At 38.9% G+C, this 26377-nt stretch overlaps 8 protein-coding genes and 1 long non-coding RNA gene across 11 annotated transcripts; 5 read left to right on the forward strand and 4 right to left on the reverse strand.

The window, feature by feature from the left end:
* LOC104747278 (UV excision repair protein RAD23 homolog) lies at positions 108 to 887 on the forward strand. The gene has a single exon (XM_010468889.1). It carries the CDS (start codon positions 108 to 110, stop codon positions 885 to 887), a length of 780 nt encoding a protein of 259 aa, XP_010467191.1.
* On the reverse strand, positions 1979 to 3632 carry LOC104714808 (auxin-binding protein 1-like). Its single transcript, XM_010432278.2, has 5 exons — positions 3476 to 3632; positions 3171 to 3277; positions 2841 to 3041; positions 2436 to 2500; positions 1979 to 2344 (listed from the first exon to the last, which is right to left on the reverse strand). Exons 1-5 carry the CDS (start codon positions 3591 to 3593, stop codon positions 2239 to 2241), a joined length of 597 nt encoding a protein of 198 aa, XP_010430580.1. The 5' UTR covers positions 3594 to 3632; the 3' UTR covers positions 1979 to 2238.
* LOC104714816 (transcription termination factor MTERF4, chloroplastic-like) lies at positions 3828 to 5937 on the forward strand. 2 transcript variants are annotated; one of them, XM_010432290.1, is made up of 2 exons: positions 3828 to 3935; positions 4125 to 5937. In XM_010432290.1, exon 2 carries the CDS (start codon positions 4132 to 4134, stop codon positions 5764 to 5766), a length of 1635 nt encoding a protein of 544 aa, XP_010430592.1. In that variant the 5' UTR covers positions 3828 to 3935; positions 4125 to 4131; the 3' UTR covers positions 5767 to 5937. The 2 variants fall into 2 exon arrangements, with proteins under 2 accessions (XP_010430592.1, XP_019089060.1); XM_019233515.1 differs by having other exon boundaries at positions 3832 to 3909.
* Positions 5959 to 9516, forward strand: LOC104714824 (putative E3 ubiquitin-protein ligase RF298). 2 transcript variants are annotated; one of them, XM_010432315.2, is made up of 4 exons: positions 5959 to 6163; positions 6459 to 8413; positions 8532 to 8700; positions 8803 to 9268. In XM_010432315.2, the coding sequence occupies exons 2-4, from the start codon at positions 6473 to 6475 to the stop codon at positions 8952 to 8954; spliced, it is 2262 nt and encodes a 753-aa protein (XP_010430617.1). In that variant the 5' UTR covers positions 5959 to 6163; positions 6459 to 6472; the 3' UTR covers positions 8955 to 9268. The 2 variants fall into 2 exon arrangements, with proteins under 2 accessions (XP_010430617.1, XP_010430601.1); XM_010432299.2 differs by lacking the exon at positions 8532 to 8700 and having other exon boundaries at positions 5961 to 6163; positions 8803 to 9516.
* On the reverse strand, positions 10639 to 11700 carry LOC104747286 (F-box/kelch-repeat protein SKIP6-like). The gene has a single exon (XM_010468897.1). It carries the CDS (start codon positions 11698 to 11700, stop codon positions 10639 to 10641), a length of 1062 nt encoding a protein of 353 aa, XP_010467199.1.
* On the forward strand, positions 13612 to 14304 carry LOC104714846. The gene is made up of 2 exons (XR_755902.2): positions 13612 to 13751; positions 13872 to 14304. It is a non-coding gene; the product is annotated as an uncharacterized LOC104714846 (long non-coding RNA).
* On the forward strand, positions 15505 to 17394 carry LOC104714854 (LRR receptor-like serine/threonine-protein kinase GSO1). The gene has a single exon (XM_010432331.2). The coding sequence runs from the start codon at positions 16030 to 16032 to the stop codon at positions 17215 to 17217; it is 1188 nt and encodes a 395-aa protein (XP_010430633.1). The 5' UTR covers positions 15505 to 16029; the 3' UTR covers positions 17218 to 17394.
* LOC104714862 (LEC14B protein) lies at positions 17534 to 20414 on the reverse strand (the record flags this gene model as incomplete). Its single annotated transcript, XM_019233522.1, is given in 9 exon segments — positions 17534 to 17990; positions 18138 to 18198; positions 18296 to 18454; positions 18570 to 18748; positions 18844 to 18921; positions 19031 to 19207; positions 19356 to 19433; positions 19671 to 19790; positions 19954 to 20414. Coding segments are annotated over 9 exon segments (1482 nt in total). The 3' UTR covers positions 17534 to 17798.
* On the reverse strand, positions 21509 to 23266 carry LOC104714887 (F-box/kelch-repeat protein OR23-like). Its single transcript, XM_010432359.1, has one exon. It carries the CDS (start codon positions 23087 to 23089, stop codon positions 21776 to 21778), a length of 1314 nt encoding a protein of 437 aa, XP_010430661.1. The 5' UTR covers positions 23090 to 23266; the 3' UTR covers positions 21509 to 21775.

A 26377-nucleotide genomic window follows, 5' to 3' on the forward strand; every position in this document is an offset into this window, starting at 1 on the left:
TATAAAAACCGATTCCTGAGGAAACTTTCTTTACAAGTCATCAGTTTCTTTCTCTATTTCTCTTCTTCAACAGTCTCCTTCATTGATTTGACACCATTGATATAGTTATGAAGCTGTTCGTTGAGACTCAGAGTGGCTCATTGTTCGAGATTGAAGTGGATCACAAAGATACACTGTCAGAGGTCAAACAAAAGATCGAGAAGTCTCAACGTATCCTTGTTTCCAAACAAACCCTTCTCTTCGACGGCATGGTTCTTCAAGACGATCTTGACATCGAACAATGCCAGATCGTCCACGAATCTCGTCTCCAACTCTTCGTTTCTCCTGACCACAACCAAACCGAGCAATCTCCTCCACCGTCAAACTCAACAGAAGAACAGATCATCGACGGTCATGATCAAGATTTAACGACTGTGACGGTTCAAAACGATCAATCTCCACTGCCAAACACAACAGAAAATGTCATCGACCCTTATCAAGATTCGACTGTGCCGACTCAAGTGCCTCAAACCGAGCAATCTCCATCGTCAAACTCAGTCGAAGAGATGATCACTAACATTCAAGATTCGTCTGTGAAGGAGAGGATCCGGAACAAGAGGATTGTTGTATACGTTTCGCCGTATTCAGGTGAGAGTAAAGCTGCCAAGGAGATTCCGGTGGCTGTGAGTGTGAAGATGAACGATGACGTGAAAGAACTGAGGAACGAGTTGATTAAGATTGAAGAGAGGGGTGAGTTGATTCTGCCGGAAGAAGGTTATTTTCTTATACACAAAAACAGAGTATTGAACGAGAATCTCTCATTCTGGGTGGTTGGTGTTGATCACGAAGATACAATTCAGATCCTCCCTACACATCTTACTCGTGGCTCTTTTAACCTTGACTCTTAATTCACAATTCTTGGGGTGGCAAAAATTGTATTTCCATACATAGAAAAAATGGATATGGTACATTGTATAACCTATTGAAGGTTCAGCTCTCTGCAGTCTCCTCTTTCTTAAAGTCTCTTGATTTGGTGTCTGTTTCATAGCTTTGGTCATTGCACAAACTGAGTTTGTGTGTTCCCTCAAATCCCTCTTAACGCATGATCCCTAGACAAGCTCAAAACAAAAAGCTTAGTTTTTATGTGACTAGGCTAAAAACGATGTAAATTACAAAAGAGGGGAATAAAAAATGGTGGTTCAGCTGAGGTCGAACCACGAGGTCATAGTGGCTCTGGGCGGCGCTGAGCTGTAATCCGTCCACTGCTGTAAGCGAGAAGTAATCGCTGCTCTGTGAAGCCAGCCTCACGCATTGCCCTCCGACTTTAGAACCCGCCTGAGCCAAGCCTTCGCTCAACCCACACGGACTACTCACAGCTTGGACTGGGCAGCTCAGAAACATGCCGACACCAGAACCGACCTGAGGAACCGAACCAGTGTTCCACCATCTTATAGTCCCCACTTGGGTTACAAGCTCTCGTTACTTAGCTCGACGGTATACACTTCATTTTGTGTCATATATAAACAAACACAAAATGTTTAGAGTGACCGATGTGGGACAAAAGACTCTTACATTAGTTTAGATTCATGAATTTATCATTTGTGTAGGCCAAAGCCTAATAAAAAGGCCCAATAGTGAAATTGAAGTAATGAGACTTTAAAACAAGTATTTGAACCAATTCTGCCACTACTAGAGTGGCACTGATAACTTTCACACATGGAGTCTCATCAGTCATCACAGAGTACAAGGGACAAAACAAAACAAACGGTTGAATCACCAATTTATTTGAAGAGGTGTATATATCAAGACACATAAAGCTTTACATGATTTCGATCTCTAGTCGTCTTCCATGTCCCAAGTTAGGTCTTCAACTTCCATCTTTTGGGTGATACCTTTGTGTTAATCACAATGTGATTGGTGAAATCATTATTACTCCGAAAATTACAAACAATAACCAAGATGTAATGCTTCAAGGCGTTTACATATTTGGCCAATTGGATTTAGAAAGAAAATGTAAAAGTGAAACTCTTTTTTTTTTTTCAACCGCAATCAAGATGAGCACAATTACATATTTTCATGACCAATAAGACTCACTTGACTCGAGAATATCAAAGACTGAACATTCAATTACTTGCTGGTAACATCATTCATGTAAATTTCTTGTCAATTTACCAGCATCAACGTGTAGTGTCACAAAACCTTAACTATGATCTTACTATCTAAAGATTGTGCTAAGTTTTGGCCTCGGACATCATAGCTTTAAAGCTCGTCTTTTTGCGATTCTTGAAGGCATTGCTCATCCCAATAGTAAGGGAACTTCAACCTCGCAGCAGTGTGTGGCATAAACCAGTCATCATAGGTGAAGCTGTTTAAAAAATCGAGTGTCCATATGATTAGTAAAAGGACAGTAACATAAAATATTTATCTATAAGCCAATTTTGGGAGATGTTACATACACTTTAATAGGCGGCCGAGATATAATAACCAACACTTGCAGGTCCTCGTGACCCGTGTTCTTGACCTGTAAGAACCGTAGTAGATGATTGTGAGCTAGTTTCCCTATGATAAACCTAATAGAGTTTCTAGCATAAGAAAAAGCCACCTTTCTCTGATCTATATTCGTCTGTGACAAAGGTGTTCTTCTAATAGTGACATAAGACATTCAGCACATCTAATACACTTGAACCGTCTTAGGGAAATTACAATGAGTTGCTTTTATTTGATCAAATGTTATGTTAAGTTAACATCTGTGCATTCGACAGTGGACTATTAAAGGTCAAACAAACTAGGATATCAAAGTCTAAGACTCAAGGAAAGAGCCAAATCATCTGAAATGATGTGTGGGAGGTGGAAAGACATACCTGATGAGCATCATTAATGGGAATATGAAGAGTACTGTTAGCAAAGATAGGAAATTCAATTGGTTTCCCAGGGAAATTTCCATGTGTTTCAGCGAGATACAGAGTACCATTACCCTTCAGGACAAGAAAAACCTCTTCACAGGAGTGCCTGTGAATTGGCGTCTCTGAACCTGGTGCAAATGTTTGAAGCCATATCTCCACCTGTAAATCAGTTGCGCGATTCAGTGTTACTGTTTCCAACAATGGAAAAAAAAACAACAAAACGGAAACAGGAGTGGATACTAACGGACATAGTTTAAAAAAACAGCAATGGCTTTGATCATTCATTACCTCTTTCATTCCATGTAATACGGAACCAGCAATAGTCATGTGAGAAAGACCAGGTCTTCCATAGCTATCCTGAGGAAGGTCACTAATGTTCCTCAAGATTGGCAAGCCTAGATTCCACCATTCAACAGTCAAGAACCAATATCATAGAGGATTCAGTTCACCACTCAACAGTGAATAAGAAAACATCAGAATTTCTAAGTGTCTAAAAGCTACAGATCGATGAAATTGCAATTTCCAATATAGGTCGTGATAAGTACTAGAAGCAATTTTATGACGAGTAGAGGAGAAAAAACCGCGAAACTTACCATTGATGGGACAAGGAGCTCCTAGAGTAGTATCAGAGAAGTAGAACAGAAGAAACGCGGCGGAGAATACGGCGGCGATCGAAGATGACGAAGCGGAACCAAACGAAAGTACGATCATTTTCTCGATGCTTCATCCAACGAAGCCTCACAACTGCTAAAATGAATTGAGATACTTCGAAATAGTCCCGCATCTTTGTATTTTGTCTTTAGAAACCCCCAAAACTATTAAAAGTATCATAATTGATCGCGGACGTATGGGTTAATGAGAACATTTCAGATAATTCGGGGATATAATGGGAACTATTAGAAAATAAGGGGCTTAGAGTGTCTATAATTCGGATAAATCATTTCAATGGAGAGTGATGAGGAATCTTTTATTTCTCCTGTGAAAAAAAAAAAAAACCTTACCCGCTCCTCTAAAACCCTCGTCTCCGGTGAGACTTCACTGTCAATTTCAATCGTACGTTACTCCAATTCTTCTTCTTCTTCTCTCGATTGATATAGTTTATGTTGCTTGCTTCTAATTAGGTTTTATGTGTTTTTGGTTCGTTGATGTTAACTACTCCTGAATTGTTTGAATTGATCCTGTTCAGGTTTCTGGGTTAGTACGAATTGGTATGATTTAGTGTGTTCTTCCGTTTTTTTGTAGGTGAAGGATGAAGATTAGGTTCTGTAGCGGCTTCACAAAACCTGGGTTTTTGCTAGTTCATTTTGAGCCACCGTCGTTTTTTCCCGTTAGATCTCGTTCGCTCTCTGATTCCACTTTTGGAAACTTATGTAACCACAAGAAGAGACCTGGAATTGGAATTGGTCTAACAGTTCAATGCGCTATTGCGAATCGGAGATTCTCTTCACGTTCTGTAGATTCACCGAGAAGAGAAAGGTCGTCTCGTTCTTCGGGAAGGGATAGGGATAATAAGGATAAGGATAAGGGAAGAGGTTCTCAGTCTTTGTATAGTCGTCCTAGTTTGTTAGATATGAATAAAGATAAAGCTGCTAACCGTGCTAAGGTTTATGAGTTCTTGCGTGGGATTGGGATTGTTCCTGATGAGCTTGATGGTCTTGAACTCCCTGTTACAGCTGATGTAATGAAAGAGCGTGTGGAGTTTCTTCACAAGTTGGGACTTACTATTGAAGATATCAACAATTACCCTCTTGTTCTTGGTTGTAGCGTGAAGAAGAACATGGTTCCGGTTTTAGATTATCTCGGGAAACTAGGTGTGAGGAAATCGACGTTCACTGAGTTTCTTAGAAGATACCCGCAGGTTCTTCACGCTAGTGTTGTTATAGATCTTGCACCGGTGGTTAAGTATCTTCAAGGACTGGATATTAAACCGACTGATGTACCTAGGGTGCTTGAGAGGTATCCTGAAGTTTTAGGCTTTAAGCTGGAAGGGACTATGAGCACATCAGTCGCTTATTTGGTTGGTATAGGTGTAGCTAGGAGGGAGATTGGCGGTGTTTTAACTCGGTACCCTGAGATTTTGGGAATGAGGGTAGCTCGGATAATTAAGCCTCTCGTGGAGTATCTCGAGGGTCTTGGTATTCCAAAACTAGCTGTAGCTAGGTTGATTGAGAAGCGGCCTCACATTCTTGGGTTTGAGTTAGCTGATACGGTGAAACCAAACGTGCAAATCTTGCAAGATTTCAATGTTAGGGAAACATGTCTTCCTTCTATAATTGCACAGTATCCTGAAATCATAGGAATCGACCTGAAACCTAAGCTTGAGACGCAAAAGAAGCTACTTTGTTCAGCCATTGATCTAAACCCGGAGGATATCGGCTCTTTGATCGAGAGAATGCCGCAGTTTGTTAGTCTCAGCGAGTCTCCAATGTTAAAGCACATTGATTTCCTTACCAAGTGTGGGTTTTCAAACGACCAAACGAGGGAAATGGTAGTCGGGTGTCCTCAGGTTCTGGCTTTGAACCTCGGGATAATGAAACTGAGCTTTGAATACTTCAAAAAGGAAATGAGAAGACCACTTCAAGATCTGGTGGATTTTCCCGCGTTCTTTACCTATGGACTTGAGTCTACTGTAAAGCCGAGGCACAAGAAGATCATCAAGAAGGGCATAAAATGTTCATTGGCTTGGATGCTTAACTGTTCAGACGACAAGTTCGAACAGAGAATGAGCTACGACACAATAGATATAGAAGAGGTGGAATCTGATCCATCTTCTTCTTCTTCTTTTGACATGAGTACATTGATGCAACCTGAAAGAGAGGAACCTGATTCTGATTCCGAGTACGACGAAGAAGAAGAAGATGATGACGACGAGGAGTTTGCGTAAAACCGGATTGAAGGAATATTATTATATCATCTGTATACTTTTGTATTGATTGATTCATTTTTGATCATGTTTAGTTGATGATGATGATAGATAGCAGAACAAAATGGACCAGAAGATGTAATGACGAAATTACCCTCAGGGGCAAATCAGTAATATTGAGTCTTTTCAACACCAACCCTTTTTGTAAAAAAAAACTCACGATCAATTTTGGTGAGCTCCTTCATCTTCTAGCCACGCACTTCTTCTTCTTCTTCTTCCTCCTTCCTTCACAGTGCCCTCTCGCTCTCTGCAACACTCTTATATTTATTTATTATTTATATTCATCGATCCTTCTCTCTCTCTTTGATCCTCTTCCGATCGTCTTTTTTTCCCGCGGTTTCGCCTTCCACCGTTTCCGGTCAGTTCACGACTCCGTGATTTTGTTTTTTTTTTTGTTGAATGATCAAATGGTTTTAGTATTAATCCAGATTCGATTGCATTCCGATTGAGCTGCTATGTTTGATCAAATCTTATCAGTCTCCGTGGGGGGAATTGGGTTGATTTGTTCTGGGGAATTTGGAACGATTGTATTGTAATTTGGGAATAATCGTCTCTGTGCCTTTGCATTATCACAAAGCTTCCTTGATTGTTTTATTGAATCTGTCACAAAGGATATGGTGTATGAACACTAATCGTTTTTGTTATAATCTCAGGATCTTATTGCTTAATGGTGGTTGTTGAGAAGCAAGAAGAAGAAATGAATGAGTGTGGTGTTCTCAATGGTGGCAAAGTGGTGACGTCTTCAGTGTCGTCACCACCACAAGAGAAAGGAAGGAAGAACAAGAGAAAGTTAGCTGATCCTTCTCCACAACAAACTGCTGGTTCCTTAACTGAGTTCCCTCGTTATGAGTTACATTCACTCAAGTCTCAAAACTCTTTATGTGAAAACGACTCCAACGGGCAGCTGAAAGTTGAAGAGTCTGAGTCTTTAGGATGGGATGATCCGTTTGCTTGTCAGCTCGAACAGCTTTTATCATCGAATTTGCATAACCTTTTCCGTAATGCAATGAATCAGATTATGGACTGTGGGTATAGTGAGGATGTTGTTCTCAAAGCTATTTCAAGCAGTAGGCTCTACTGTGGAGGAAATGATCTCGTGTCAAACATTGTTAATGATACATTGAGTTTTCTAAAGAGTGGGAAAAAAGTTGCTGGTTCGAGAGACTATGTGTTTGAGGATTTACAACAGCTTGTTGCGTATACGTTGGTTGAGAAGATTAGTCTTGTTAGGGAAGTTAGGCCATCGCTTTCAACAGTTGAAGCTATGTGGAGGCTGTTGATGTGTGACTTGAATGTTTTGCAAGCATTTGAAGTGGAAGGAGAAGGATTTGAGGGCTCTTCAGGTTCCAATGCGAATAAAACATCGGAAACTCAAGGTGCCGAGGGTATTCCTCCAAAATCTACTGACTCAGATAACTCAAAGTCCCCAGTGTCCAATACTCAGTGCAGTCACAGTGATCCAGTCAAATTTGGGAACTTCCCAAATGTAAACAACTCCAAAAATCCTCATGCTAGTGGAGGAGCAACACCTGGAAAAGAGGTATTTTCTGTTACCACTGCTTCTGCTGAAGGCACTAAAAGTGCATCCCTGACTTCTGTTTCTGATGAAAAATTAGTATCTTGTCGAAAAGGCCGCACCAAAAAAGAATTGGCCATGCTCCGGCAGAAATCATGCGTGGAGAAGATTAGAACTTATAGCAAAGGTGGTGGCTATAAGACGGCAAAGTTTGGTGGTTTCCTTGTGGAGAAGAGAAGCAAAGCAGCTTCTGATTTACTGTCCGCACAAGCAAGAAATTCTTCATCAAAGATTACAACAACAGAGGTTGTGAAAATTCCTTTAGCTGAGAGTAGTGGTAGCAGCACTCTCTCAACTAGTAACAGTACTAAGTCAGATACGCCTGCATTAGATGTGAAGGAGTATGTTACTGCATTACCTGCTAATAATGCTCCAGCAATAGTAGCTTCAGAAAAGAAGTCCAGTTCTCAGCCTGAAGAAAAAGCTTCTGTATCTACAAAGCCAGCACCAGATTACTATGCTGCGATCCCGTATGATGCATCTCTGGGAATATATGTTCCCCGAAATAAAAGAGATGAATTGATTCTAAAGCTAGTTCCCCGAATGAAAGATCTGCAGAAAGAATTGCAGGACTGGACAGACTGGGCTAATCAGAAAGTAAAGCAGGCTACTGTTAGACTTCTTAAGGACCAACCAGAGCTTAAGGCACTAAGAAAAGAGAAAGAAGAGGCAGAAGAGTTCAGGAAAGAAAAGCAATTACTGGAAGAAAACACTATGAAAAGGAGGTCTGAAATGGAGTTGGCCTTGAATAACGCGACCAACCAGATTGAAAGAGCTAACAACACAGTTCGCAGGCTCGAGCTGGAACAATCTCTGTTAAAGAGAGAGAGGGATGCTGCTAATATAAGAGCTGCCGAGTCCGCTGAGAGCTGTAGAGAAGCAAAGGAGAGAGTGCAAAGATCGTTGAAAAATGCTCAGTCGTGGGAAGGGCAAAAGGTTTTGTTGCAGGAAGAGCTCAAGAGTCAGAGAAACAAGGTGGCAGAGCTGCAGCAAGAAGTTGCCAAGGCAAAAACCCGCCAAAACCAAATTGAGGTTAGCTCCTTGTGTAGACAAAAAAGCCTTTGCACGTTTTAGGTCTTCTCGTCTTCGGAGCTGTAATTTATTGTATGGTAACTGATCATATCCTTTCCTCTACAATTAATTTTTTCAGGTAACCATTTCATTCTTTTGGCTGGAATATTCACATTTTGGGGTTTTCCCAATGGTTTTCATTGTTTCAAAGGAATTAAGAGAAATTGGAGGAATAATATGTTCACATCCGAGATTTTGTCTTTTACATACATCTTGTGCCGTGTTCTTTAAATCAAGAATTAACCTTGGTATTGTAGTAGATACTATGTTTCTGATTAACAATGTAGTCGGTATGAAAAAAGATTGTATGGAAGTATTGATGAAGAAAACTAATGAAAACTCAATTGCAGGCTACTTGGAAACAAGAAAAGGCAGCGAAGGGGAAACTCGCTGCTCAAGCGGCTGCATTAAAGAAAGAGAGAGTGAAACTGGAAGAATTCGGAAAAGCAGAAGAAGAGCGGATCAAAACAAAAGCAGAGAACGACGTGAAATACTACATTGAGAACATCAAAAGACTTGAAAGCGAGATCTCAAAGCTGGAACTCAAGTCAGACGGCTTGAAGATAGCTGCATTGAAAAAAGGCATAGACGGTAACAAGAGCGGAATGAATCATACGACAACAACAAAGGCCAACACGATGGCAGGAGCAAAAGTATGGGAGAATAATCACGGGGAAGAGTCGAAAATCAAAAGAGAGAGGGAATGTGTGATGTGTTTGTGTGAAGAGATGAGTGTGATATTCTTGCCTTGTGCCCATCAGGTTCTTTGCTCTAAATGTAACCAGCTTCATGAGAAGGAAGCCATGGAAGACTGTCCGTCTTGTCGGGCCAAAATCCAGAGGAGGATCCAGGCTCGTTTTGCTCGCGGGTAAAAAGCTTTTTCTCCGCTCTGGTTTTTAATCCATATGGCAATGAAGGTTTTGTTTTGGTTTTGTTTTATCTTTGGACTGCTCTATTTTACATCCAAGTTATACACATCTTGTAAAGAGTGACTTCACAATTTGCTCATTTTCTATATATCCCTCAAGAATAAATGGAGGAAGCTCTTCCAACTTTCTTCTCTATCAACATCGTTGATTATTAATCGTCTGAAATTTTCATAAACCACCTAACATTTGTTTCTCTGAATTTGCTTTGATTATAAGACTTTGACTTTTTGTCGGCATCCTTTCGTGAACCATTGCGTCTCCCTCTTCTCAGTTCTCACCACCTTTTAGTTGTGTTTCTTGGTCGTCATAATATACCTTATTGAATTTGTAATCTTCCTTTTTTTTTCATTGATCTACAATGCAAATCCTCCTCTAAAGCCTCTCTGAACAAAAAAAAAAATTGAAACCAAGATCTTTGGAGATTCCTTTTCCCGCAACGTCATAGTCTTTTTCTATTTCCACTGAGCCAGCGACCCTTCAATTCTCTACTCCCGCCGACGCTTCAATCGATCTTTGGTAAGTTTTGATGCGTTGGTCTCTTTTTTTTAGGATACAATTGTAGCTTAGATAGTGCTAGTATTTATAACGTCAAAAGAGATTTTGGTTCACTTGTGAAGTCTTGGCCGTTTGAGATGACAGGCGTGTGTATTATAGAGATAGCTCTGTATTAGATGTGCAATGAAAAAAATTCCAACATTAATAAGGTCAAAAGAGATTAGATTTACTCCTAAACTTTGGTCTTCCTCGTGACATAAAAATACAGCAGACTAAGATTACACAACTTCTTCATCATCAGTCAAAGACTCTCTAATCCTAAAGGCTTGTGCATCGGAGATATAATAGGTGAAGAGGCTCGATTCCAATATGGACATCTTTATAAGGGAATGAATCAAAATATCCAGCAAATCCTGGTTTTGGTGAGTTATGTATGATACTATGATCCCAGTAGACTCAGTTTCAGGTTAATGAGAAATGGAGATTTTAAAGATCCCATTAACAAGCAAAAAAAAAGACTAGGAAAAAAAAAAGCGTACCATGCACCGAAGCTGAGCCAGAGCCGATTGGTAGATTGAACTGTAGCGTTGGTTGTTGGATTTTATTGAGAAGTTTGGGTGAGTAAATGTGAAAACCTAATTAAGATATACATGCAATGAGAAGATGGACCAAAAGAAAACCTGAAAAGAAATTATACATCATGCAATGAGATCAACATGAGATGAGATGATATAAGAAACTTAATTGGAAGCATATAAGTTTTCAGATATTGAGAGAAACAGAACACAAAACCTTAACGGTGTATGAGTGAGGATCAAGTTTGGAGACAAGATGGGCCCACTCAATTGTCCCCCAAACCTCGCCTTCAGGGTTTCTCTTTAAGGAAATCTCAGCGCACCAAAGCTCCAACCTCTTAGTACCAGTGATAAGAAACTTGTGATGACTAGGAAATCTCTTCTCCTCGATTCTAGGGAGATACACCTTCCAGAAGACCACAATGTTCCCACGAGAGTTGCTGGTCACTCTGCTGAAACCAAAATCGGTCCAGTAAAGCTTCCACGCGGTATTAACGTTCTCAACACACAATTTGCCATTTAAACCAAATTTACACCAGTGATAAACATCCAAACCCATTACCTTCTTCCAATCCAACTCATCTGGCTCACACCACATTAAACTCCCGCGAGTACCTGTACAGTACAAGAGCCCCCCTAGGGCACACCAGTCTCTTCTGTTTCCCCGCTTCGAATCCCGATTACCTCTTCTCCATATACCTTCACGCGGCAGGTAATAGATGGTTTGGTCATCCTCGTCCACCGCATAAACTTTGTCTTCCATGACCACACTTTTGTCCATCCTACTTGTGTTCCTGAGTATCTCCGGATCCTCAGGTAACGGCAAAGTGTCCCAAGTTTGAGTCTTTGGATCAAAAACCTCTGCCCATTTGGAGGAATCAACTTCCTCGCAGCCTCCGAACACGTAAATCTTACCGTCTACCACGTTCGCCGCTGGGGAAGCGCGAGCTACTCTCATGGACCGGATGCGGCGCCACGAGTGAGAGAGACAATTGAGGAGCAAGACATCAGAAGTGGGGTTTCCGTGTATGATTCCACCGATTACATAGATCCCATAATCCAGCACCACGAAAGAGGATGATTCCGGAGGCTGATAAGGGTAGGATGGGATCGGTCTTAGCCTACGACTCACAGACTTGTTGGTGTCATCATCTCCACGAGTACGGCGGCGGAGGATGAACCAGCGTGGAGTTGAGTAAGGAGGTATGCTTAAGCAAACATACCAGTACTCGTCGGAACTAAAACCCATCAGCTGACGCGTGCGGTAGAGATCAGGCGAAACCACGAGAGAGCGGAGGCTCTTGGAGGTCACAGACAAGACCGCTCTGTCAAATCTCGAGAGGCGGGACAAGCAGTTCAGAGCAACATCGTGTGGTACCAACGATAACCTAGACAGAGACAGAGACGTCTCCTTCTCCTTCTTCTGCCTTTTATTGTGCGGCCCGACCGGCGTAATTGGACATCCTCTCCTTACAGAAATTTCACAAGGAACACTTTTCTGGTTGATTGATTGATCTCCTTAACTCAGATTTCAGCGGCTGTTCCATGGTTATCTTCTCCTTGTAGATGAATTGTGGGGATTGAGATTTTTTGAGTTTGTTTTTTTGGTTCCCGTGTTAAACAAGAAAGGTTTAAGACAAGAAGCTCTTTTAGAACTGTTTTTCAAATCGTAGACCGACTTTAATTTAAAACAAACTTTAGTCTCTTTGTGATTCTTTTTTACAATTCCCACCACGATAAGCCTCCAAATTTATTAAGTATATCTTTTTGTATTTTGCTAGTATTATCATCATATTCATATATATCTTATTGCTATCTTTTGTAAAAATCTCAATTNGCAACGATAACCTAGACAGAGACAGAGACAGAGACGTCTCCTTCTTCTGCCTTTTATTGTGCGGCCGACCGGCGTAACTGGACATCCTTCCTTACAAATTTCACAAAGGACACTTTTCTGGTTGATTGATTGATCTCCTTAATTCAGATTTCAGTGTGTTTTTTTTGTTTTTTTTGGTTATCGTGTAAAACAAGAAAGGTTTAAGACAAGAAGCTCTTTTATAACTGTTTTTCAGATCCTAGACCGACTTTGATTTAAAACAAAACTTTAGTCTCGTACGTTCCTTTTACTAATCTCTTTGTGATTCTTTTTTACAATTCCCACCACGATATATATGGATTTCGTGAAACATAATCCTCCAAATTTATTAAGTATATCTTTTTGTATTTTGTATGCTAGTATTATCATCATATTCATATACAGTATATCTTATGGCTATATTTTGTAAAAATCTCAATTTGTAGAAAAATCATAATCAGCCATGCATCACTCATGTTAAATCCACTTGAAAACATTTACAGATTTTGCACCGTCCAACCACTACCAAGTACAAAACTAATTTTACATGATTCAACTACTTCTCCCACATTATTTAATTATCCTCTTATTTATACATTACTATCCGACGACACTAGAAAAATGTGTTTCATTCCTCATCTTTTCTTGACTTAAGAAAATTTTGAGGGTTCTCTTATTATTCTTCCATGGAAACCACCAAACACCTCGTAAATATAATAGGGATTATGTTTAATTTCAACTTTTTTATTTTTTTATTTGATATGTATTGTTGAATACGATCAATACACTAATGATTATGGTATTAACGTATCTTTTATTTATCTATATACCTTTAAACTTACATTTTAGCAACAAGTATACTTAGGCCTGGGCATTCGGTACAAACCGAAAGAACCGAACCGAACAAACCGACAAATTCGGTTATCGGTACCGACTGTGAGAGGAGATACGAACCGTTCGGCGAGAATTTTGTGGGATTTCGGTATTCGGTTCGGTTCGGTTCGGCGAGCTGAAACCGATCGGGTTTCCCGGTTTTACTCCAACCCTTCGGATTCCACTCCCATCCACCGCGAATCTGACTCGAACCCTGCAAATCGACCATGGATAACAAATGAAAAGCTATAAAGAAGACGATGAATGTGAATTATAGAGTTGTTGTCGTTTTACTGTGACAAATATAGACTTGGTGTCGTTTTATTAATTGTGTGTTTATGGGCTTAAACTCGATTTTTATTGTTTCACAACCAAGCCCAATAACTTATAAAATAAGCTAAAAATCGAGCCCACTGTATCATATGCCACAACTATATATTAAAAAAACCCTAGTTTATAATCGATTTTCCAGTCTCCCACCACCGTAGTCTTCCTTTTGCCGACACCATCTCTATCACTTCTTCACCCGTTGCTCATGAAGTGTTCCTTGTTGAGAGATTCTGAAGCTTCAGGTTTGTCAAGTCTTTTCATTTTCTTAATTTCCAAAAATCTTTCTCAGCTTCTCTTTAGTGATTTATGTTATGGATTTTCATTTTTATTTATTTTGCTTTTCTTATTTTTTTCAAGTTCAGTTTCAGTTTTATGTTATGGATCGAAGGTGACAGAACTCGTCGGGACAGATATATATATGGTTAACGGAGGATATCAAGCTTCACCGGATGGAGAGATCGAACGTCGTACGCCGTCGCCTCACCACTTTGTCGAAAACCCTAAATGTAGATGGGTTTGGGTTGTAATTTTAGTTGGACTTGTTATAAATTTTTTTTAGGTCTGTAAATAAGTTTGAGCCCATTAATTTTTTTTTTTGGTCTTATTCGGTTCGAATTAACCGAATTAGGAAACAATCGGTTAATTTCGGAAGATATAATAAATGCTAAAACCGAACCGAATAAACCGAGTACCGAACGAACCGAACCGAAAGATTATTCGGTTCAATTTGGCAGAAATTTTAGATAACCGAAAAATCAAAAAACCGAATAAACCGAACCGAATAAACCGATTGAACCGAATGCCCAGGCCTGGGTATACTCTTTGAGTTTTAGCCACTATGACATTTTATATGACCAATTAATTATCCATCGGTGCTTTAAGATATGATTTTTGATTAATGATTTTTCCAATGGCAATGACTTCTATACACTCATTTTAGAGTTCGATAGTACTCTTTCTTTGTGTGTTTGGCCGAAAAGCAGGCAAAACGCATTATTCACGACATAAAATTACATTATTATAAGAGACGTATGTGACGCTTTTTATCATCACTACGTGTGGATGAATCAACCTTTTTAATAATTTTTCCTTTGTCAAAATACACAAATGGTTAAATTTTAATGCATGGGTTCATTAGCCTCGTAGGCATATGATTAGCCATTGAATTAAATGGTACAACCATGATGAAATATAGGATTTCATGAATAATATGTATTCTAAGCTGAAAATTTACTCCAATTCAAGAATTAATCATTTTAACTATATCGTTGTGATAATAATAACAACTAATACCTATAGGTCAAATTTGCACTCATTGTATAGCTAATCATTAGAAGCCGTAGTTTTTTTTTTTGGTTATGTATAACTATGGAGCATATAAAGAAATGAACAAGCAGATGGAGTGAAAATGACTAGTGATAGAGCATCACTAAAACATTCATCTCTATCACCACCATCATTATCAACAAGACAAACAACACCAACGTCAAAGATCTATTAGTTATAAAAACATTTTTTTTTTTTGACAACTTTGGTGAGCACATCGGTGCAAATGTGATCATGACCACTGAGAGGGATACAAAAATACAACAAAACACACATTCCAACAGGTGTGCAAATTCTGTTTCGGTGGAAGTTATGGGACCATAATTTTGGAAGAGCTTATAACAATTTCTTCTTTGGCTTTGATCACTTGGAATTATCTCTCTTGGCTTCCTCTTATAGAATTAGAGATCCACCTATAATCGAAATGATCTAATACGATACAATAGCATATGGAAATTAAATTTAACTTATTACTGTTAAGTAATTAACTTGTGGTTGGAAAAAAAAAACAAAAAAAAAAACGGACGTGTCAACGGACAAAAAGCCTAAAGTACACACATGTCATGTGAGTTACGAACCCATCACCAGGAGTCAACAGAACCACTTTAGGCTCCTCTTACTTCCGAAGCTGCTGATCTGTCACTCCAAAGCTAAAGGCTCGGACAGCCGTTTTACCTGTTGCATATTCCCGACATAAAATTACATTTTCTTTTATTTTCTGACTGACACAAAAACGAATCACAAAATGTAAAAACCCACTTCTCTCACTCTTGTTGTAGCATTCATTTATGACTCTTTTCTTCTTTCTTCACAAACCCACCCAAAAAAAAAGTAATCTCAGAAACAAAAAGTAAGACGAAGAAGAAGAAGAAGAAGAAAGTTTTATTCCAGCGCTCTTGATTTCGCTTCCTTCTTAAGCCATTTTGATTACCTCTTTTTGTCTCTCTCACTTCTCTTCAAAGATACCTTCACTTCTTTATATATATATTCCTTAAAATTTCCCTCTTTTTTTCAAGTCATTTGATCGTCACCACTAGTATCAAAATCCTCCATTGAAGCTCTTAGTTTCAACCACATTACCTTCTTCTTTCTAACTCACTCTCACTACCCATTTGGAAGCTTTGTTGCGTTTTTTTTTTGTTTATAAAAAAGTTTCTGTTTTTTTTTTTTAATAATAAAGCTGTAACGGCTACTATGAGATTTGCTACTCTGTTTTATGTTCTGTTTCTTCTTCTTCGATTCGGTTTAATCGTTGATGCGATCATCGTCCCAGTTGATTTCTTGGCTCTTCAAGCGATTCGTAAGTCGTTAGATGATTTACCAGGTTCTAATTTCTTCGATTCTTGGGATTTCACCTCAGACCCTTGCAGCTTCGCCGGTGTTTTCTGCGACGGTGATAAAGTAACCGCGCTTAACCTCGGCGATCAAAAAGCCGGTTCACCCGGTTTATCTGGTCGGATTGATCCGGCTATTGGAAAACTCTCTGCTTTAACTGAGCTCTCAATCGTACCGGGTCGGATCATGGGCTCGCTACCGCACACGATCTCCCAGTCGAAGAATCTACGGTTCCTCGCTATCAGTCGGAATTTTCTCTCCGGCGAGATTCCGGCGAGTCTCGGCGAGCTTACGGGACTCAAAACACTCGATCTGAGTTATAATCAGCTAACCGGGTCGATCCCTCCGTCAATCGGATCCTTACCGGAGCTATCCAATCTGATTCTATGTCACAACCACTTGAACGGATCGATTCCTCAGTTCCTCTCGCAAACGTTGACCCGAATCGATCTCAAACGGAACAATCTCACCGGCGTTATTTCTCCGACGTCTCTTCCTCCGTCGATGCAATACCTCTCACTCGCTTGGAACCAGCTAACCGGAAGAGTAGACCGGGTTTTACTCAGATTAAACCAGCTCAATTACCTCGATCTCAGCTTAAACCGGTTCACCGGCGCAATCCCCGGTCAGATCTTCACCTTCCCGATAACCAACCTCCAATTACAACGCAATTACTTCTACGGCGCGATTCAACCGGCGAATGAGGTAACGATTCCGAACGTCGATTTAAGCTACAACAGATTCTCCGGCGAGCTTTCGCCGCTTCTCTCCAACGTACAGAACCTATACCTGAACAATAACCGGTTCACCGGTCAAGTCCCGGTTAGCTTCGTGGATCGGTTATTGGCAGCGAATATACAAACACTCTACCTCCAACACAACTTCTTCACGGGGATACAGATTAGTCCGGCGGCGGATATTCCGGTGAGCAGCTCGCTGTGTCTGCAATACAACTGTATGGTGCTACCGGTACAGACGCCGTGTCCGGTTAAGGCCGGTTCGCAGAAAACCAGACCCACAACGCAATGCAACGAGTGGCGAGGGTAGAAACGTAATTTAGGCATTTATTTATCTTCGGTTCTTTTCTCTCCGGTTATTTTGTTATAACTCTTTTCGAGTTTCGGTCGTCGCAAAAAAAAAAAACGATTTGTTTATTCGTTGGTGACTTTGTGAATGTGGCGTAAATGATAATGATGATGGTTCGAATAAAATGAGTAACGCCTATATTATCATGCATGCATTATATTTTTGTTGGGTGGCTAAAACTAATTATTTTAGTTGGGAAGTGTAATAATGCCTTATAATGTAATGAATAAAAAATACATAATTTTAACTCTATAAAGTAATGTATGTAACCAAACCATGACAAAAGTGTATATAATTATTACTACATTTGCATACCATTCGAAACACATATATAACCTTTTAAAAATGGTTGGAGAAGAGAATGGTGTTTGTCACACACAACAAGACACTGTCCACACGCACACCAAAGCCTTTTTTTTCTAACTTAAAAGCCTTATTTGATGATTCTTACTTTGTGTTTATATTGTTTATCATCATCTTCTTCTCTACAGTTTTATATATATGACTTACAGAGACGATGTGTATGTGTAGATATAGATGCATCAGTAGTAGAAATGTCTCCTCCGAACCCTCTTCTTACTCATGATCGGTGCCTCACCACTTCCCGGAAATTCCCATCTCACAAGATCTCCGTCCCACGAAGAGCTTATAAGCGTTGGGTAATGCGGATGCCAATTACAGTCTCTTACAGGTGAGGTATGGTGCTTTAGCACTGCCACTTTATCTCCACTTACCTAAGACCAGATAATGAATCCAAGTTTGGTCAAAATAGAGTTGATAGAGACTCAGCACACACCAATTAGTATCAAACATAAACCATAGGGTGCTACACTTTTCATGTTATTGTCTCTAAAATGTGTTTATGAGGATTTATGGTTTACCAAGTCGTATATGTAGACAGAACTGTCGTTGGATCCTGTGTAGATGTACTTTTGGCCAGTACTGTCAAAAAAAAAGCCAAAACAAGAATTAGAGAAATATGTGAAGAGACTTATCCTTTCTCAGGCTTGGGATATTATGGAACTACAAAGAGACTGACCTATGCGCTGGAGAGAAGTAGCAACGGATGAGAGTACGCAACACTGAGTGACCTTTATATGTCGACACTGACTGATCAGATGGATGCTTTAGATCTCTTGCTTCAGTAGGATAATCCATCCATCTGTAATCCCATTCATAGTTTCTTAGCACCTCATGCCTGAAAAAAAAGAACAATCAGTTCCATCAACGAATTCCTTGTGAAACACCAAAAAAACAAGATGCGACCAACAAATGCTACAGGCTGTATACAGTTTTATGACGAAAATTGTTACCTTGCAGGTACACCTGAGGACATTTTTCTGATATCCCACAGTTTGATGGTTTGGTCTTTGCCATTTGATATGAAATAACGACCATCTCCACGGCTATCGATAAAGGTAACACCTTCGAGGTGACCCACTAAAACACCAGCTGGCTTATCTCTCCCAATGAAACAACGCCTATCCCACACCTATTCGTGTAATGAATTATGAACAAGATCCTGTTACAACTTTGCTAATAAAGGCCAGAAACTTATTGTACTATTGCAGCAACAAAAACAATCACCTTGCAGAGATTATCATCACTTCCAGATAAAATCAGGTGTCCACTTTCATCAGCAAAGCACACAGTATTTACATCAGACTGCATAAATGGAGAAAATGCTATCAGTGCTAAAACTATAACATCACCACTACTAATACACAGGTACAAATCTTAGGAGAAATTGACCCAACCGATAAAGAAATTTTACCGTGTGTGCAACTGTCCGGAGTGAAACTCGATTTGCTTCGAGATCATAAACATAGATGGAATCATCACTGCTCCCAGCAACAAGTTCTCGTCCATCAGTCGAAAATTTCACAGAGAATATTCCAAAAGAGTACCCTCCATCTTCATCAGAAGAGAAGTCTAATCCATCATGGATCTCCTGCAAAAGACATGGCCCTCAAAATTAAATTAACCACATTGATAAGATGTTGAAAACAGAAACTAAACATGTGAAACAATATCAAGCAGGGATCTGATCCCATAATAAAAACATTTCCCCTATCTAAACACTTCCTGTGGTTCCATACCGTAACATTTGCATGAGACTCGGTTGTGCCAGACCCAACATCAACAATGTGAACAATAGGTGACATGCTTGCGTAAACCTGCAATATCGAAACAATTCATTATTCTTTATTTTGGCAGATAAGCATAGAGTTTTGATCTAAACAAGAGACCATATAAAGATTAAACAAACCAACTTACTCTGTACCACTATAAAAGATATGGTCTGAATCGAGGTCAAACTTTTCATTTAAATCATATGGGAAAATTTAATCAAACATGAGCAAGTTGTAGTTGAAAGATACAAAAACTTGTAGTTGAAAGATACAAAAACTTGCCAGATTTCGTTGATCAGGAGATAGAGAAGTATCAGTAACGGTCCAACGCAAACTTTTCGCAAGAATATCCTTTTGAACTTTCCATCCCTTCTCTACATTATAAATCCGAATATGGCTTCCCTGAAAAATATGATTTGATTAATGCAAGGTATGCAGATTGATTCATCCAGCTTCTCGACTCAGGAAATGGAAAAAAAAAGGGACATGCCTAGACTCTAGAGACGTATCATCTGTTCCTGTTCCCTAAACTGACAAACAATAATTACAAGGATGAAGGATTAACCTGAAACCCCGCAATAAAGAGAGAACCATCAGTTGAAAACTGAGAGACATATGCTCTGCTGTTCATTTGATCAACAAGCCAAGGACCTTTTACAGGCAAATATCTGCTAAGCATATGGCAACAATCAGCGGCGGAGAACCTTCCTCTTCCAGAGAAATTACTTTCTCGACCAGCCAACATCCTCACAGTAGACACAGGTAACTGATGTCTCCCAGGGACTTCACGGCTAAACCGTTGATGAGGACTAGATCTCAATTTAGTAACCTGACTGATTTCATGGTCTAAATCTGGCAGATGTTCACTTGATCTTTGACTACCACTACTACTACCAACTCCACAAAAGTCTTTCCCAGCATCACAAAAATCGGCTTCTATCTCAAGTCTACTCATTGCATAACCCATTTCATCAGCATCAATCTCACTTGGTCCAAAATACATTATAGAAGATAACTACCATTGATATTCTCTTCAAACCACAGTTTCATTCACAGTCACCTTGAACCATAGCTTGCCTGCAAAATGTTCAAGTTTCATCAATAAACACATTCACACACTAAACCCCTCTTTGCCATTTAAACCCAGTTATGCAAAATAACTAAATCAAAGAAAAACAATCTGAAGATCACGATACTACTACAACTTCATCAATCATCAATTTAACAATCAAAATATCGGAAATAACAAAAAACCCAATTCAAAAAAAGAATCAAAGTCATCGTCTTTATCTGAAACAGCATCAACCCTAATTGTTCAAGCATCGAATTAGAAATGCATACAAAAGTTGAAATCACCAGAGACATGGAACGATCGAAAGAGCCCAGAAACAGTATCACTCCCCCCAATTTGAGAGCTTTGACCCTAAATCGGATCGCGAATTTGCACAGCTAACAAAAAAAAAAAAAGGTCAGGTTTTTAAGCTGATTACCCCGTACTACGCAAAAATGTTGAATTTGTCGAAAAAACTTTTCGCCTTTTTCAATAAAAACTTTGATGAGCGGATATGGTTTCTTCGTCGACGTGTGTGTAAATGAAGCGTGCAAAGCTGTGTTGCCACGTTTGACTTTGTACTACATTGGGTTAGTAGTGTGGTCACTTCCTTAATCATTGAGTATAATACTCCTATTTTTTAGTGTATCTTGTTTGATCAACCTTCAAAATCTCATCTTAAATGTTTTAATACAGTTAACCACCAATGGAAAAATGATTTACACCTCATCACATGGCCACAATATATGTGGTACCACTCAATTCTGTGAACAAGTATGCAAATGCTACAATGACACATTACATACTACTTCTAGCTTCAATGTGTGGTCTGTATAATACAAACAAACACATCAATGTTTCGGTGATCAAATGGTAAGAGACTGTCTTGTCTGGTTCTATGATCACACTTGCTTACGGTCGGAAACTGTCTTTTATTATAACCAAATCTTTATATAAAAGAATAGTGAAGTTATTGCAGAATCTGTTGTTAAGATTCACAGTCAAAAAGAGATTCCAAAAGTCTTGGATTTGGATAGTATATGGGAAAACTTAACTTGAACTGAGAGAGTAGAAAAAGAGAACCTGCAAATGTTGCATTGTTTTGCAGCTAGAGCAATTTTATACAAAGCCATATTATAGTTTGTATTTACAATATAACAGAGAATACCCAAACATCTTTTTTTTTTTTTTTCAACCTGTACACAGATAATGTGGGAAGGATATGTATGCATACGGCAAAAGAAACAGACACGATACTAAACATCATCAGAGCTCACACCATGAACAAACAAATTTTATTCTAGACGATGTGATGAGAGTTTTTTTATAACACCTACTACAATCGGATGGTGCACATAACCGTGGTCCTTAAATCGAGTTGATGATTAAACGGTGGCTTTGTGACAACTGATCTCCAAGTTTTCTTCTTAGGATCATAGATATGAATCATCAACGAACCAGCATTCCTGTGTTGTCTAGTACCACCCCTTGTGTCCATCAAGTTATACCCATCCAAAAGAATCATAACATGTAGTTCACCGTTGAGCGCAACGAAACCAACTGGTTCGTCATAAAGAGCTTTCTTAGGCACACTTGACTCTCTTCTCCACCGATTCGAACCAATCTCATACCTAAGAATCCGATCCTTATCCAACATGAAAAACACCGGCTTAATACCACAATCAACAGCAACAATCTTCCCTAGCTTAGGTCTCTCTTCTTCTCCCCACATATCTCCAACAAGCCTCCATTTCTCACCACTCAGATCCATCACTGCAGCGTCTCTATAGTACTCATCAACAGGGAGAATCCCAGAAACAGTCCTTGATCTGCCATATCCACCCATCACCCAAAACTCTCTCTCTTTCTCCTTCTCCTTCTCATTCCCAACCAAGAAACCAACACATCCTGCTCTAAACCTAGGCAACTCATCCATCTCTCTCCACTCATCTTTCTCAACATCATACATCTCAACCGAACTCATTCTACTTCCCGCAGCACCAAACAACGTGTGCCGTGATCCTCCTCCCGCCACAATGATCCGATTATTAGACAAACCAGTCACCGCAGCACAAGCGAAGCTTCCTCTTGGAGACAACATCGGAGAGAGACGTTCCCAAATCGATTTCACGAAACTGTAACGGAACACAGTCGAAGTAGGCAAAGGCACATCGAGAGGATAAGACCTAGTATCGAAAGCAGAGCCGCCGAGAACGTAAACGCAGGGACCAATCGCGACGGCTACGAAATTGCAGAGACCGTAAACGTGAGGGTTACAAGGCAAGAGAGGAAGCGGTTTCCATGAAAGAGTGACGGGATCGAAGAGAAACGGAGGCGAAATCGAAGGATCTTGAGGGAAGATACAGAGGAGATGCGAGAGATTGTTGTTGTTTTCGCCGTCTGTGTTGTCTCGGCGGCTATGGCGGAGTGAAATTAGGGTTTTGGAAGAGAGGAAAGCGTACCATGATTTACAAGTGGATTTGAGACGAGAGATGTGAGGGTAAGGGACGAAGGAGAGGATCAGCCTCGCGACGTCGTTTGATAAGCCTGGAATCAAAGTCAAGCTAGGATCAATACGACGCTTAGGCCGAGGAAACGAAGACGACGACGACGAACACTGTAACCGTGACGAGAATATAGGTAGAGGCATGGTTGGAGAAGAAACTCCGGCGAGATTTGTTAATGGAATGATCGATTCAATGATGAGTGAGACAGAATCATCATCATCGGAAATGAGTAAAAAGACTGAATTCTGATTCTTCTTCTTCGGCTGAGGAAGAAAGAAAAAAAAAAAAGCAAATCTGATTTTAATTTTCAAGTTTGAAGGATCTCTCTCTCTCTCTCTCTCTCTCTCTCTCTCTCTCTCTCTCTCTCTCTCTCTCTCTCTCTCTTGTCTTTGTTTACTTTTCTATTATTTATTATTCCACGTGGATTTGTGTGATTGGTTAAAATATAGAGAAGTTAATTACAAACAATTACTGTAATAATTACTCTAATAGTTAAAACGTCAATGCAAAGATTTGTAATTAATTAAATGAATTGGAAAGCTCATTTATTCAACTTCGAAAATGCGTTAATTCAACAGTTCGAAATGTATTTAACATTTTGAATGATTGAATATCATAATCTGGTCGAATGTGATTAATGGGCCTAAGTTGGGCTTTTCTACGTAATAAATTAAAGTCCTTTTGGCTGTAGGTTTTTATATCGGGTGCAAAATTGGTGGTAAGTTAACAATTTTTCTCATACGATAACTATAGAATGATCTAATTGGTGAAATGAACGCAGTCTTGGACTTGAAGTTGGGTCTACGTCATACCAATAACAACATCGTACATCACAATACTTTTATCAGCATCATACCAAAAGTTACGAGAGGCGAGAAGTGAAGAGTCAAAAGCCATCTCTTAGGATTCTTTTTCCTACCAAAAAAAAAAAAAAATCTTAGGATTCTTTTTCATCCTTTTGGTTTATATGTGAGTAATCCCCTTTTACTTGATTAATTTGGCAATAGACAGAGTCACACAAGCATAGGGATTATTGCAAATATTTTCTATTGACTTAATATATAGATCAAGTTTCATTCAGGTTTTACTATGGCATTTTTATAAAGAGCGCACGGCAAAATAGATCAAGATTTCTAATTCAACCTGTATACCAGAAAAACCGATCCGGTTAACCAGCAAAAAAAAAACATATTTGGCCGGATCTACTTCCATCATTTTTCTATTAATATAATTAGTCTTATATGCATGAACTATTTTGGCATAGACCTAGATTTTTTCATGATTTTAAATCAAGTCCGATCCGTCCGTAACATCTTTATACAATATGGAGATGGATAATCCAGTTTACAGTTTAGTTCTTTCAGTTTTCTGGTTACAATAAATCTTAATTATAAAATGATCATGTACTTTGTTGATGTTGTGTTGAGATCTTTAATTGAAATGCAGGTCATGATCTTATTCAAGATCTGTTTTGTGTGATTGACTATCGGTTTAGAACTTGATTTTGAGTGTTTAGAGAGAGCATAATAAAAATAAAGCTTACTTCATTTTCCATGCTAAAACTGATTAAACATCCTTCTATTTTACCACAAGAGAGCTAAAACCATAATTAGCTCTAATTTATTGTCTAATTTTCACAAGTTAAGCAAAAGTGACTAAACTATAGTTACCACCAACTTCCTAATTAGCTTCCAAGAACTTGTTATTTTTTTTTGCTTCTTCGAATCCCTTTAGTGGTTTGACCACTTAAATGAGCATCGGTCAACATGTTCCCATGCCCTTTTGAATGGTTGATTGCCTCCTCCATGTCATGGAGTCATGTTAACCTGATAGGACGCAACATACTCAGCAGCACTAATTGTTTTAAGTCCCGAAAGTAGGTCAAATATTAAATTCACCTAAAGAACTCGTCGATGACGAGAATTTACTACTGTTCAAACCATCTTATACCACGATCAAGACAATTATTGGCTGAATTAATCCCGTGAGAACATTTAAGAGAAGTTCATTGGTATTTTTTATTCTAAAGCAGATTTACTTCGGTTCTTGAATTATCCGATCCACATCACTTCTATTGTTATTGTAACAACATAGAATCATAGATTCTCTTTTTATCTCGAAAAGGCCCCTCTCAATAATTGTGATTTTAGCGTATGGACAAAATACTTTCTAGCTCGTCCATACATTATCTTCGTGTGGTTGAGGTTTAGAGGAAAGACAAGGACGATGAAGATCACGACGAAGACTGTGACCGAACTTATTTATTACATTATTTTACATTTTCACGCTTTCATGATTAATCATACATACAATGATAATCCCTGAAAACATACACACACACACCTTATTATACAAACATAAACTCAACTAATCAAAAAGCCTTATTTCGTATATTACATAGTTTTTGATCCCAGTTGAAAACACGAAATGATCACACCAAGCATTTTTTATAAGCGGACGCATTTATTCCCCAGAGACGGCACAAAAAGCCTGAAGAGTAGATTGAGCTTTACGACCAGCTTCTGAGAGATAGAAGCTCTTAAAGTCGATATACTCAAAGGGTTTGTAGACTCGTGGATGCTTCTCGTCAACAAGTTCTTTTGGTGTATCTATGGTATAACCTTCTTTTGGAATCCCGAACAATCCTGCTGTGTATCTCGTCTTCTTTTTCTCTGTTACCCTAACTCGGTGATATGGAGAATGGATTCTACCATTCATAAGTGCCTGCAACATCACCAGGACCATGAAGATATTCTTTTTTCTTTTTTCTTTTTTAATCTAATAATTTAGGATAATGTTATTGATATGGCTCTGTTCCAATCATGATAGAAGAAAAAGAAACCTTATAAGTGAAGTGGGCCGGGGATGGGGAACATTGAAAATGATTGTTGCAAATTAAATCATAAATAATTTTTAAGGTTTGGTTTCAAGATAGAAAAAGCATTAAAATGATTGAAATAGACTTTGGTTGGTGATAGAGATGAAATGTCTTAAGCTAAATTAAAAATTACTAAAACCAATAGAAAAGTGGCATGTACGTAAAGAGTGTCTTTAGAGATGTCTTGAATGTTTTCCTCTAGACATTTTTTTCTTATCAAGAGGGTCTCAAATTTATGTAAAATAAAAATATTAAAGACATTCATAACATACCAATGGAGGTGGTCTTAGTGAGTTAAATTTTCTAGTTTAATTGAACATACTTACTATTTTTATTATTCTCACTTGTTTTCTTCTATTTTAAATCTATTTATGTTTTTTAAACGTAGTTTTACTTTTAAATATTCTATCAGTTTCCTAGATCATTTCACTATTTTTAGTAAAAAATTATGTAAACATACTTAACCATATTACGACCTTAAAACCTTTGTAAAGGTTACAAGTAGTATGCACTACAACAAATATGTACATTGTTAGCACGAGAGAAACGCTAT

The sequence above is a fragment of the Camelina sativa genome, chromosome 2, assembly GCF_000633955.1.
Source record: "Camelina sativa cultivar DH55 chromosome 2, Cs, whole genome shotgun sequence".
In the NCBI taxonomy this organism is placed as follows: Eukaryota; Viridiplantae; Streptophyta; class Magnoliopsida; order Brassicales; family Brassicaceae; genus Camelina; species Camelina sativa.